The following is a 13,102-nucleotide window of genomic DNA, read 5'->3' on the forward strand; positions in this document are numbered from 1 at the left end:
CCAGGACCACTTGCCCAGGGGTGACACCATGCATAGTGGCCCAGGGCCTCCACATTAATCATTCATCTAGAAAATGTCCTACAGATTTGCTTACAAGCCAGTCTGAGGGAGAGGTTCCCTCTTCCCAGATGATCCACTTTGTGTCAAGTCGACAAAAAATTAACCGGCATACCCCTTGATAGGAAGGTTTTAGTATCCTTTCATCTAAGGTCTTTCCTTTTTTTTTTAATTTTATTTAATTTTATATATATAGTGGAAGGAATTGAGTTCACTTGAGGTGTGCTCTGGGTCTGCATATCGGAATCTCAGCCCCACATTTTCGCTGCTACCTCAACACCACCAGGGACTTTACCCAGTGTGCTCCCCACCATGCCGCCTGGTCTTTCTAAAAGGTTTAATGCAAGCAGAAAATGGACTGCAATCTTTGGAATTGGGAATCAAAATAAATCGCTCTTCCTTCCAATGTGATCCTGCTCCAGGTTGTCACAGTGACAGACGACAAAGTAACCCAGCCTGATATCTACTTTCACTGCAATAGCCAACAACTACTGCTCTTTGTGGGTTATTTCTAAAGTAGTGCATTACTCTAAATACGAAACATCCAGAGAGGACCTTTGCAGAAAACACTATTAGTTTAATCTATGTGGTTTCAGAGTGCAGGCATGTGGAGGTCAGAGGATAAGTCTCAGGGTTACCTTGAGATTCTGGGACAGAACTCAGGTGGTAAGGACTATGCAGCATCTACCTGCTGAGCCATCATGTGGGCTCATGAAAACATTCTTATATTGCTTTCCCCCCGCTGGAGCTTCTAACCGGTTTTCTTTTCTTATGCAACAAGGTGGTTTTACTTCTTTGGTACAGAGCTCTGAGCTGTCTAGAAGCCGGTGCCAGGTTTCTCATTTCCCTTCTACATGGCTAAATAAATTAATCACTTTGAAATCTGCATGGAACATGAGGGCCTTTGGTCTTTTGGAAACTCAATGCTCTAGATAGTCTCTAAGTTAGGCATTTCTGCGAGGACTTCAAAGGAAAGACATTGTTCATTAGTGGAAGCCCTAACACTTGAAAATCAGCTCTCTGCAAACGGAAAGCCCAATGCATTCCATTCCATCAGGAGAGAGACAAGGTGGTATTAGCACAAAGTAGGCTTCTAAACACACAGGAGATGAGAGTGGCAAAATATACATTTACATTTTGTTGTTTAAATAACAAAACATGTAAAGAAAGCAAGCTAAGAAGTTGGTTCCTATAAGTATATAGAAGAATTAGAATAAATATTTCTAAACTTATTAAGTAGCAAAAAAAATCTCAAAGAAGGCATATATGCCTCTTTACACTTAGAGAAAAATACAGCTTATGTAGGCTTAACCAATGTAGACATGTTTACATCTTCAAATTAGCAAATTCACCTATCAAACATGCACTTTCCACATGTAAGAAGTTATTCTGGGTCCCCAGAACAGTTAGAAAATTGGGTGATCTGTACACGGATTTGCAGTGCAGGGAAGGTAGAAATGGAGGCAGGTGGTCACAATATGCTGTCCCATACAAGGTCCACATGAACAGCAACGAGCCAGCATCTCACCTCCTCGAGGGGCTTAGAGGAGGAACGCAACACTAAACCCAAGGGTCGGAAAATAAGACTCTTCTTAGGAGGCAACGGGAAGGCTGACTGGGCATGACAAGCAGAAGGAACAGTTCAACAGTCTTGGCTGTGAGGAATCACTCACAAATGCTGTGGGAATAGCGTAGAAGGCCAGGAGCAAAAGAAAACACCAGAAAGGCCTTAAACTCACACGAGGGCTTAGAGGCTTCATTTAGAAATAAGTGAAAGCTTTCACAGCAAAGCAATGAACTAATTCCAGTTTTTCTTTAAATGTCAAGGAAAAGCTGATAGGAGCCAGGACTTGCTAGAACACTCAGTGAGGAAGTTCAGGATGTGTTAGCATGCCTCGGCTGAATGACAAACACCACAGACTCATCGACTTGAAAGCTGAAAGCCTATTTCCTGACAGACATGGCAGCAGCTGGCAGGGCTGGGTCCTCCTTGGGTCTCTTTTCTTAGCTTATAGGTTACGGCCATCTTCTGTGCCCTTGCACAGCTTCCTCCCTGTGCTGCCTGCACATCCCAGCTGTTGATGAAGGACCCACTTAACTGCCTATTTTTACCCAAATTACCTTTCTCAGGGGCCTCTAAATAGCCATTGTCTAAGGAACCAGGTGAGGACTTCAGCACGTGAACTTTGGAAGGTGGATATTCAGTGCATAACATGGTAAGCGGTCTTGGAGCACACAAAGAAAGAGAAAGGCAGTTAAAAGCAGCCCGGCTTCATGGTGAGCCTGGTATGCAAGGGTTGGATAATCAGGGAGCCTTGACTGACAGATTAGGCTGTTTGCCATTATCAAACCAATAAAATAAAATCAAACAGGGAGGCTTAGTGTGTCGATAATGGGGATCAATTTAACCCACCGCAATTACAACAGTAATGTACCTTACCCCCACCAAAAGGTTAGTGTTTGGAAAGTAATCAGATGGAGGTCAAAGGGTGGTCCACCTAAAATGTAAACTAGGAGCAGAAGAGACTGGCATCCTAGCGAGCAACATAAGGGGGGGGCACACGACAGGAGCAAAGGGCAACATGAAGGTTCGAGAAGAGCATCAGGTGAAGCAGGGAATCAACCAGAACAAAGTGCTATTGGCCCTCAGGCACGAAAGATTCATCTGCAGATAGGGGTTAACTCTTAAGTCTTCTCCAGGAGATTAAAATATTTTACGTCAAGCATAAAGATAAATACTTTTTAATGAGTTTTAATTGACATTAGCAAATTAGATTTTATTTTTCACTACCTAGAACACATTCGGAGTATTCCTTTATAAGTTTCCAAACAGTAAATGAAAAAATAGCAGAGTATGATATCATTTATCTTACAACTCTTAGTAAACTCAATTTTCGGCATTCATTATTCTTGATATTTCCACTTATGATAATACAAATTTCAAAGTCTTCTATAAACAAATACTATCTACATTGATAGACGTGCCCTAAATACTCCTGTGGAGGTAGCAACACTCTCAATGCATTAAGATTTGAACAATAAAACCTGTAACACTCTGGAATGTTAAGCAGCTTAACAATTTTTCACGAACTCTACTTGAGTTGACTAATAATTTGATGGACAAAACTGAAAACAGGCTGTCCACGAGAGTTAGGCTTATCCACGAGCAATACTATGACACGGTCCTTACCCTATCAGAGGAAGACACTTAAAATTTTCACATTATTCCAGAAACCCTAAGGCACAAGACAAGTGACTTCTTATGTTTTTGAAAAGCAACAAAGGAAATGTAAATTCTGCAAGGTTTTAATAAATTTAACACTATTATACAATAAAGAAAATTTACACAGACATTCCCTCACCAACCTGGAAATATTGTATTTACACAGTATTATTATAGCAATTTAAATTGTTAATCTAGGATACAATAATGTTACTTCAGAAAACATAAAAAATAAAGTTCTTTTTAATAGCCATGCTCTCATTTTTGATGAAAGCTAGACAGTTCACCCTAATGTTACTTTAAAACTTTGAAAATGAATAACAGATAATCAGCCAGCTTCATAAAGCCCTTAGGGCAGAGGCTGTTCACACGGAGTAGACAGACGGCTCGTCGTCACTCATGTCCGAATCTTCATCCACGCCTTCAATGACTGACTTCTTCCCTTTACAGCAGGACACAATTAATCCAATCAAGAATACCTGTAAATTCAAAGATGTGGTGTTACTACTATCTACCACCTAAGCAACGCACTGAATGAGAGTGATGGCTCAGAGGTAATATTGTTCTCCCAGGGGCCTGACTTCAGTCTGCAGCACCCACACGCAGCAGCTCCCAACCTCCCATAACACCAGCTCCTGGAGATCTGGCCCCCTTCTGGGCTCATGGCTACCTGCACACACATGGCATTCACTCACTTACACAAAAATTACACCTTTAAAAACCCCTCAACGGCAGTCTGAGATTCTAACAGACTACTGAGATACACATAAGCTTACAGGTGGAGCAGTGTAAAGGGAGGAGTCGTGCTTGCGCTACCTCTACTTACCCCAAGAAAGGCCCAGTTGCCAAAATAGTACGCAGCACTGAAGAACCAGAACTTGTGGAGGAACAAGTACGTGCGGGTAACGGTACACTGATCTGCAAAAGCAAACAGACAGTTATGTTAAAATTGTTCCTTTCATAACCAATGACTCACCTTTGCCCAACTATCGGCTAAAACATAGACAGTGAACGTCAGACAGAGGTGGGGGCTTCTGCCACAGCTACTCTCAATCACCCAGTGTTAAACTGCTGACTATTATGACATAGAAAAAGAGAATGTCAATATTATAATTTTGATCCTAAAAATAAAAGTTTTATCGGCCAGTTCAATTTATTTGAAATGGAGAAATAAGTACAACTTGAAGTGCCAGACATATAAAACAAAAAAGGCTCTCCCGCCTGGAAAAAAATAAAAGAAAGTGTAATCAGATATGGTTAGCAGACGCTGCACTTTCTATAGAGACTGCTTCTCACGGACAGCTCACACTTGAGAGGACTTTACTGCCTTCCCATCCCCCTCGGAGCACTCTCTTGAAAAAGCAGCCGGTTCTTCTAAGAAATCCCATTATCATTGTTTACAGAGATGGCTCCTGTAGAATTATAGCCTTCATAAAAAGCCAATTCATTTATATTTCTCCTTCAAATAAAATGGAGCTCAAACAGAAAGCAGGTTACTCGATAGCTGCGGTGGACTTTACAGTCACACTGTATTCATTATTCCCATGGAGTTACAGACACAAATGCATGTCCTCAGCAAAGTCCGAGGAAATGTTTCAAGCGACTCAGACAGGCATGGCAGCACGGCTGGACAGAGCTGTGAGAGACGCAGTGTTTGCTGCTGCACAGGGTTTAACAACCTTCCTCCCTGCAGGGGGTCTTTATTCTCCAGAAGAAAACAGACTTACAAAGCAACTTCTTTCCCATCTATTAAGAAAGACAGTATGACTTCTACATACTTACATCTGAAATGGGCAGGGGCCAAACATCCAATTAGGAGCTATTATCATATCCTACTACTGATAGGAAAATAAGCCTTTAATTTGTATTTTATGAACCATCTTCTCAGCTTTAATAATGCTAAGTGCCACTCTTTTCTTGAAACAAAATTAAGCAGGGAGTTTTGCTGTCCAGTTTATTATTATTTACAGGATCTAAAATACTTTCCTAAATTTTATGGCTGACGCACAGTTTTCTGAAAAACTAGAAATTAGGTTATATTTTACAAGAACACAAGACCTGTCCTAGAGATCCATTATGCAAATATTTAAATAACCTCCATCTCATTTACTCTGACCCTTTCCAGTGTATCTCAACATGCATTTCTGAACTGCCCAATATCAATCTTTTGGCAGGGAACTATGCAGTCAGCAGGGATACAACCTCCTTCCTGCATCTGCCCATGAGGGTGACAGTGAAATTCCTATCTGACTGAGTCCCCACGGTCTCGTCACACCCTTCCACCTCTGTGGGAACTGTGTCTGTTTAGTAGTAGACAGGGGCGTCCTATGTAGTCTAGGCTGATGTCATGATCCTCCACCGAATGCTGGCTCTAAACACGTCTTTGCCCTCCTTGGAGCACTCAAGTTCATGGTTTTAAACTAGGTGCTGGGGTTCAGTGCACCAGGGGAGACACCTAAACAGGGTACTTCATCATTTACTCTGCTCCTCCCACATTTTACTCTCCTCAGTTATACAGTTATTCCACAGTAACTCACAGTTAGATGATAATCATCTGTTACTTTCATTAAATAAGTCTGACTACTCTAAAGCACAGAACGTTCACCTGCCATCATACTAAATATGATGAATGAAAAGAAAATTTGGGATGGTCTTGGTCTTACTAAAAATTCAGACTGCTAAACAGAACATTTTCTAACTTTCTTAATTAGACAGGAGTCTAAGGATGTAAAAACAAGACCCTTGAGTACGTCTTCAAAATGAAGCATAGAAAAATAAAGGCCACTGTGGTGAATGAGGGGTTAGGCTCCCGAGCCCGAGAGCTACGCAGGCGACTATTGCTTATCCTCTCTGCTATGTGAACCATGGCGCCTGTGAATTGTAAAGATGGCTACCATCCTTTCTTCCCAGGATCACTACACAGACTGAGAAATATCAAAGATCCTGCACCAAGAGACGGCTAATATTCTTGTTTTGTTAAATATAATGAAATTCATGAAGTAACATGAAATATATAATAAGATAACATGATGGCAATTCTCAGGAGTTGCAAATGGCTGTGCGGTACTCTTTGTGAGTCCCACAGGAGTGAGGAACAATTCCTCTGGCATGAGTGGCATCACTAGCTTGTACAGGCTCATTGCTTTTCTCTATGGAGACTTGAACCTCAACGGGCCAAGAAATTCAAAGGTGAACACTTCCACAACAAGAGATACGGCTGGAAAGTTAGTCAAGTCAAGTGTTTATAAATAAACACTATAAGCTGGAACTTAGGAAAAAAAAATTTTTTTGAAAGTTTTGTTTAAAACTGTAATGATCACTCTTCATGGTCAACTAGACTGGATTTGGAGTCTTCCAGGAGACAATCTCTGGATGTACCTGTGTGTTTGTTTCCAGAGAGAAGAGGAGGGGTAACTGAATGTGGGCATCAGACTACAGAAGAGAGAGGAGAGAGAGAGCTGCATTTACCCCGCTTCCTGACTGCGGACAACATGTGACCAGCTGCCGTACTTCTCCATCAAGATGGAAGGCAACTCTTCTTAAATCTAAGCCCCAGTAGATCCGTCTCCCCTTATACAGCCTTGCCATTGTAACAGAAACACAGGAATATAAAATCACTGAAAAGCAAGGAGAGTATCTTCTCTGGCTAAGTATTACACGAGCCTTATGTACAAGCATAAAACTATCCGGAAAGTGTCACTCCAAACTCTCAACACGAATGGCAGACTAAACAAGGAAGTAGACGTTCTATTCATTTCCACACTGGAGGACACTTAGCGAGTTAAAACTTGACTGAGTTAGAAATCTCAGGGCCAGAAGAGGGATTACAGGGCAGCAGCTGAGCCGGCACAAGCAAGTGCAAGTGAAATCAAATCCTTCTTCCCCAGAGGCCTAGTAATCCACTCAGTGACATTCGAAACTGGCTTAGACCGGATTACTTGGCCTACCACCAAAACTGTATTTAAATATTTTCCCAAGCGCACTGTTTATGTGCTCTCCATTTTTAAAGGTGTGTCTTCGATGCAAGCTTTCTAAAATTAAAAATATTGTCAGTTTGGCTTTGTTGCTAAAAATGAAGTTCCCTAAAAATCCATACACAAGCATGCGATGGCATTTGTTATCTTTATGTACCTTCTATATTTAGTTATTTACAGAGCGTGGCAAGTACTCTGAGAACAATGCCTGTAAATTAGCTCCTTGCTCATCTTTCATCCTAACGGATGATTCCCGACTGAACAAAGGGAGGGAGATCCTTGTTTCCCATCTGCCAGTGTCCACCTGCTCCCCTGAATCCCAATCCAGCGCATCTCTAGCTCTCTAAGTTTTCTGAGGAAATGAAAGTAAAATAACTTAAATTTCTTTACCCTTCCAAATCAATTTCAGGATGGAGCGAGGGCTCAGTGGGTAAAGCGCATCTGCTTAGGTGTGAGGACCTGAGTCTGGAGCCCCACACTCTGTATAGTGGGGTTACAGCGTGCCTTTGTAACTTCAGCACTCCTAGGTCAGATGAAGGTAGCGATATGAGAATCCAGTGAAACTCAGGCCAGGAGCCTGAGCATAAGACACCCTGTGTCAAATCTCAAACAAGGTGGAAGTGAAGGCCAGCTCTGAGATTCTCTCTCTCTCTCCCCTAACCCCCTCACACATGGCAGGGGGGCACTATCTTCAGGTGTCTACAGCACACGTGAGGCACACCCAACTAAAATGACTCGAGAGACAATATAAAACCAGGCAAGTGAGATGGTAGGGAAACAAAGGAAATAAGCAATAAAAAGCAGAGTCGTACTAACTAACTTAAAGTTGAACAAATGCCACACAGCTGAATCAACGTTTTGTTAAAACTCACTGGAAGAACTAGGTGTGTGTGGGGGTGAATGCTGATCTGAAGAGGATGGAAAATCTGAAGGAAGTAGTTTTATTACATTTCAAGGATATATGAATCACACCAGGTTAATAAAAATAAAGCGTCAGGTATTCTATACAGAAGAGTTAAGTGTTATAGTGAGCATTTTTAATAATAGAATTTTTAGAATAGAATTTGTATTGGGAGTTGATTATATTTAAGAAGGCCTAAGCTAAGCATGGTGGTCGCATCTGCAGTCCCAGTACTGGGGAGTGAAGGCAGGAGGGTCTGTTACATGGAGAATGTGAGGACAGCCTATGCTACTTGGGTGGAGCATGGAGCGGTTGTCTGAACCCTTTCCAAGATGCCAAAATACACGCATTGCTCCTGTAAGAAAGAATGTTACCAATTTCATTTTTATCACCAGTTGGTCATATAAAACTTAGCCTACTACATTCACATAAACATTGTGTCTCATTAGAGCTGCATAGCTTTCTTTTGCTTTCTTCCTTATCTATAAGGCAGTAAATAATATTAAAACCACACAGAAACTTCTGGTCCTGAGAATAACCTAATGAGTTATTTTGTAGTACCCAACTGCAGCTTTGAGAAGCTAATAAGTTACACAATTAGTTATAATAATAAGATTGCATTATATAAAGTATAATAATAAGTCACACTATTAATTCTCTATCTATAAAGGAAGACCCCTAAACTACAAGTCGATCAGGCTCAGCAATAACTTCAGTAAGTCCAAATAGGCTGTTAAAGAGAATATTTTACATACTATCAAAAACAATGCGAAACTTTCAGCTAATACGTTCTAATTAAGACTTAAGCTAAGAGTGGTTACTCTTACAATCTCACTATTCTAGAGGCTCAAGCAAGATGACTGTGAGTTTGAGGCAGAGAATCTAAGGCCACTCTGGGCTATGTAGCAAGGCTCTGTAACAAAAAAAATTAAAGTACAGCCACCGCCCCCCAAATTAGCAACAACAAAACCACACTTAAATGTGCATCACCCCTAGTGCTTTCTCATCTGTCATCACCTAGACTCCTCAGCAAAGCCCATTGCCTATACATCTAAAATATATCCAGACTCTGACCACTGGTTAACACTGTCACTAGGACCATTAAGTGCTTCCTTGGAGAACTGCAAACAACCTGTCAACTTGCCTTTGTTCTTGGCTCATCAGCCTATGCTGTCTAAATAAGATCTGCACAATGACAACTTGGACGGCTATGACAGCATGGCTGGGGGACGTTTCACCCCGAGATGAAGAGCTATGGGCAATCAGTGGCTGCTGAGATGGGAGTGACAGTCTTTTCCAGGGATGACCCCGACAGGTTACCCAATCCCAAGCAGTCAGCCCTAAGACATTGACATACAAGAAACACTAAATAAACCCAGTAGATTGTAATTTACATGTGTTTGTGTGTATGTATGCATATATACACATATATGTAACAATAATTAAGGAAGAAATGGATTTAAGAGGCAGTGTGGGGGACACAAAAGGAGCTAGAAGGAAAAAAGGGAATAGATGATATAAATAAAATTTTCTGTATGAATTTCTCAAAAACTTAAATAAAAAATGCATACCAGAAAAAGAACTATAAGACAAAATATTTCACTAAAGATTTAAAAATTAAGAGCAAATGAGAAAGACTTAACTTATTTTCACAAGGAATTAATCCTTTTATTTGAAATTGCTCAGGGCATGTTCAGGTACTCACCAACATGTATACTTATTAAAGCCTGTTATTTTGTGTGGCAAAATACACTGTGTTAAACTGCTGGGTATACTACTTAAACTTAAAGAATTTAAGAAAGAGAATAGATATACATTTAAATGTCAAGACCTATATAAATAATGTGAAATTAGATTAAAAAAAGTGTGCAATTAAACCCAAAATGATACTCTGAAATGCTAACTTTTGTAGTTTCCAATCTCGGTCTATCCTTGGGACATTCTTTAAAAAAAAAAAAAAGCAGCCCTTGAGGATTTAGACTGGCTTTTCTTGTTTTCCTTAACAAGAAACATTAGACTTGCATGTCCAGTATTTCAGCATTTTGGTGTTGTTGATTATTTGTTTTTCTGAGACAGGGTTATATTATGTAGCCTTGGCTGTCCTGGAAATTACTATGTAGATCAACCTGGTCACGAACTTACAGAGGTCTGCCTGCCTCTGTCTTCCAAGTGCTTTAATTATAGTACAGGTATCAAACCCAGAAAATTTATCATTTATAGGATATGTTTTATTCCGTGTATTTTCCACCTGTCCACTTGAGCATATCCCTTTTATGTCCTTACTTTTGTAACAATTTTTCCTCTTGCATTTTATGACACTTGCCTTCTGAAGGCCCAGGCTAATTCCTGCAGTTTGCCCTTCAGTGTGGCTGTGTATGATATTAATCCACTGATTCATGTCACCCAGTGCTGTCAGGCTGTCATTTATGAGGTGCACAAATCACATGTGCTCTTCAGCGATGCTGATTCTGACTGCCTGATGTAGATTTTATCCAGTTCCTTGGAGGTATAGCTGTTATTTTCTTCTTTACATCTTACTCAATGTTCCTTTCATCTTAGGATTTCTACACTGAGTTTAATTTCAGTCACTTCTGTTATATTTATCGCTAAATATTTTATTAGGCTCATTTGAAAATCTGCTAGGGATTTATTTATTCATTTTTAGCTTGGTGCCTGCTGGTATTTTAAGCTTGTTTCACTCTTCCCTCTAGTTAGCCACTCTAAAGTGTTGATAATTCCAACACTAAATCTGTGCAGGTCTTTCTCTATACTCACTTTCCTGGAACCTCTCATTAACACTCTTTCCTGGTGCTTCCAGATTGTATCAAGTTGACAGCTAAGACCAACACACACACACACACACACATACACACACACGCGTGTGTACACACACACACGCGTGTGCACGCACACACACACAGAGTTAAGACCAACACACATACACACACACAGACACACACACACACGCGTGTGCACGCACACACACAGAGTTAAGACCAACACACATACACACACACACACAAATAGACACACACACACACAGAGACAGAGAGACAGAGAGAGAGAAAAAGAGAGAGAGAGAGAGAGACAGTTAAGAATACATTCATTTTTGCAAAAAACCTCGGTAAGAACTGGTTAAATTGTGAGCTTCTAAGTGTCTTTTAGTATGAGTCTGTATTAAAAATTAGATTTACAAACAATTATTAAGAGTACTTCAAAGCTATATTAAGATAGGGAATTTCCTTCATTTTAGAATTTCTCTCCTTAATTCTCTAGTACTGTAGTTTAGTATATTCTATAAAAGCTTTTTCTAATCACTAAGAAGCAACTACATCACTGACCACCACACATGGCATTTTCTTGGGTAGTAAACTGCTAGTCTTGTCTCCTCTCTCATTTTCCAGCCTGTGTCTTCTCTACTGACCTAGGTGTCAGTTTCTGCCAGTGTCCATATACCGTCTGTGACTTCCATGACATCATTGCTTGGAATGAGTTTTCCATTTTATTTAGAAAATGGTAACAAAACTGTTTTTAAAAATTAAAGGACATATGATGTAATACTAATAAAATTTCCTCTCTCTCTTAAACAAAACGGAAAAACACTAAATGTAAGACTTGGAACCTGGCTCCTCAGATTAAGGCTGAAGGCTCACCCTGTCAGCCCAGTTCCTCAGGCTTTCTCAGAATCCAGGCTGCATCTGCTTGCCACAAGAAGGAGGCAACTGCTCAGGTGCCATTTCTAGATGTTTCATCCATACTATTATGACTTGTACTTTTAGAACTGTTTATAATTTGTGGTTCTTTATGGCTTTCTTCCCATTTTTATGATTTCCATGCCAAAAAAAAAATATGTATGGGTGGGGATAAATTCCCTAGCCCTAACCTATGCAGTTAGTACTTTAGATAAACGGTTTCAGGTCACCTTGCATTTGCTGGCAGAGAAATGACTGGCAAACATTTTATCTATGCAGCCTGGATTTCAAATTATCCCTGAATGCTAGGCTTATTTACTATAAAACTTAGTGGCCAACTCTTTCTACAGTAAGATTAGTGCACAGCTTCTCTCCTAACTGCTCTGAACATTAGTATTCATCATGCAAATATTTCTCATTTTCCTTTTACATCTCATCTATCTATCTATCTATCTATCTATCTATATCTATATATATAAAATCATGTTTTCAGTTGTGTCTACTTGGCTATATAATAATTCATCTAGTTGGGATGGCATATCAATTTATATTTTAGTATTTGAGTGTATGACCCTACAGATTATTTGATTTCTTTTAAGGCTCTACTCTATTATGTGAGCAAATACACTAAAACAAAATGAACACAAAAATGAGGTCTGCTTTACAGAGAAGATTACATGTTCTGCTACTCTAATACCCTAATAAGACAATGAATTTATTTCAAGAAATCTTCAAATAATGGAATGAGATTTTGTGTTTAGGGATCTCTAATGTTAACACCTGGGAACACAATATTCTCCAACCCTGAACTTCCAACTTGCTTTCTTAAATTCAACCCTCAAGGTCACATGCTCCCCAAACAACCTAATTACTGTTTGGAATCAATCATGTCAGTTCTGTTGACTGATTCAAGAAAAGCACAGATTGGTAACTTACTCTCTTTCCCTATACATACTTATCTTGATCATTAGCTTATTTTTAGACAAATTCTTCTGAGCCCTTTTATGAACTATCAGAAACTACTGCCACTTTCTTTCATTGTTTACTTCATAGCCCAATAAATCCTGGTGGATGGTTTGAATTTACACTTCATGGAGAACTGAGATGATCAAATATTTCTGGTACTTCCAGCTAACCCTCAGATCATGGTAGAACAGTAGCCAGTTTGGTAATTTAGAAAAAGTGGTACCCACAGTCTTTCTGCAGTGTTCTGTCTTGAATGTTTTTAGTGTCATGTCCTCCAGAACTAGGTGAC

General features: G+C 39.9%; 1 protein-coding gene across 1 annotated transcript in view; it reads right to left on the reverse strand.

The window, feature by feature from the left end:
- Positions 1-2,783: 2,783 nt before the first annotated feature.
- Lmbrd1 (LMBR1 domain containing 1) overlaps positions 2,784-13,102 on the reverse strand; it is a 90,546-nt gene continuing 80,227 nt past the window's right edge. Inside the window, exons 15-16 of the mRNA XM_041656536.1 lie at positions 4,107-4,198; positions 2,784-3,759 (exon numbers count right to left, since the gene is read on the reverse strand). Of these exons, the coding sequence (XP_041512470.1) occupies positions 3,646-3,759; positions 4,107-4,198 (206 nt within the window). The 3' untranslated portion in view covers positions 2,784-3,645. The remainder of the gene's footprint in view (positions 3,760-4,106; positions 4,199-13,102) is intronic.

The sequence above is a fragment of the Microtus oregoni genome, unplaced genomic scaffold, assembly GCF_018167655.1.
Source record: "Microtus oregoni isolate MIOR12 unplaced genomic scaffold, Mior012 000007F_ref0000211, whole genome shotgun sequence".
In the NCBI taxonomy this organism is placed as follows: domain Eukaryota; kingdom Metazoa; phylum Chordata; class Mammalia; order Rodentia; family Cricetidae; genus Microtus; species Microtus oregoni.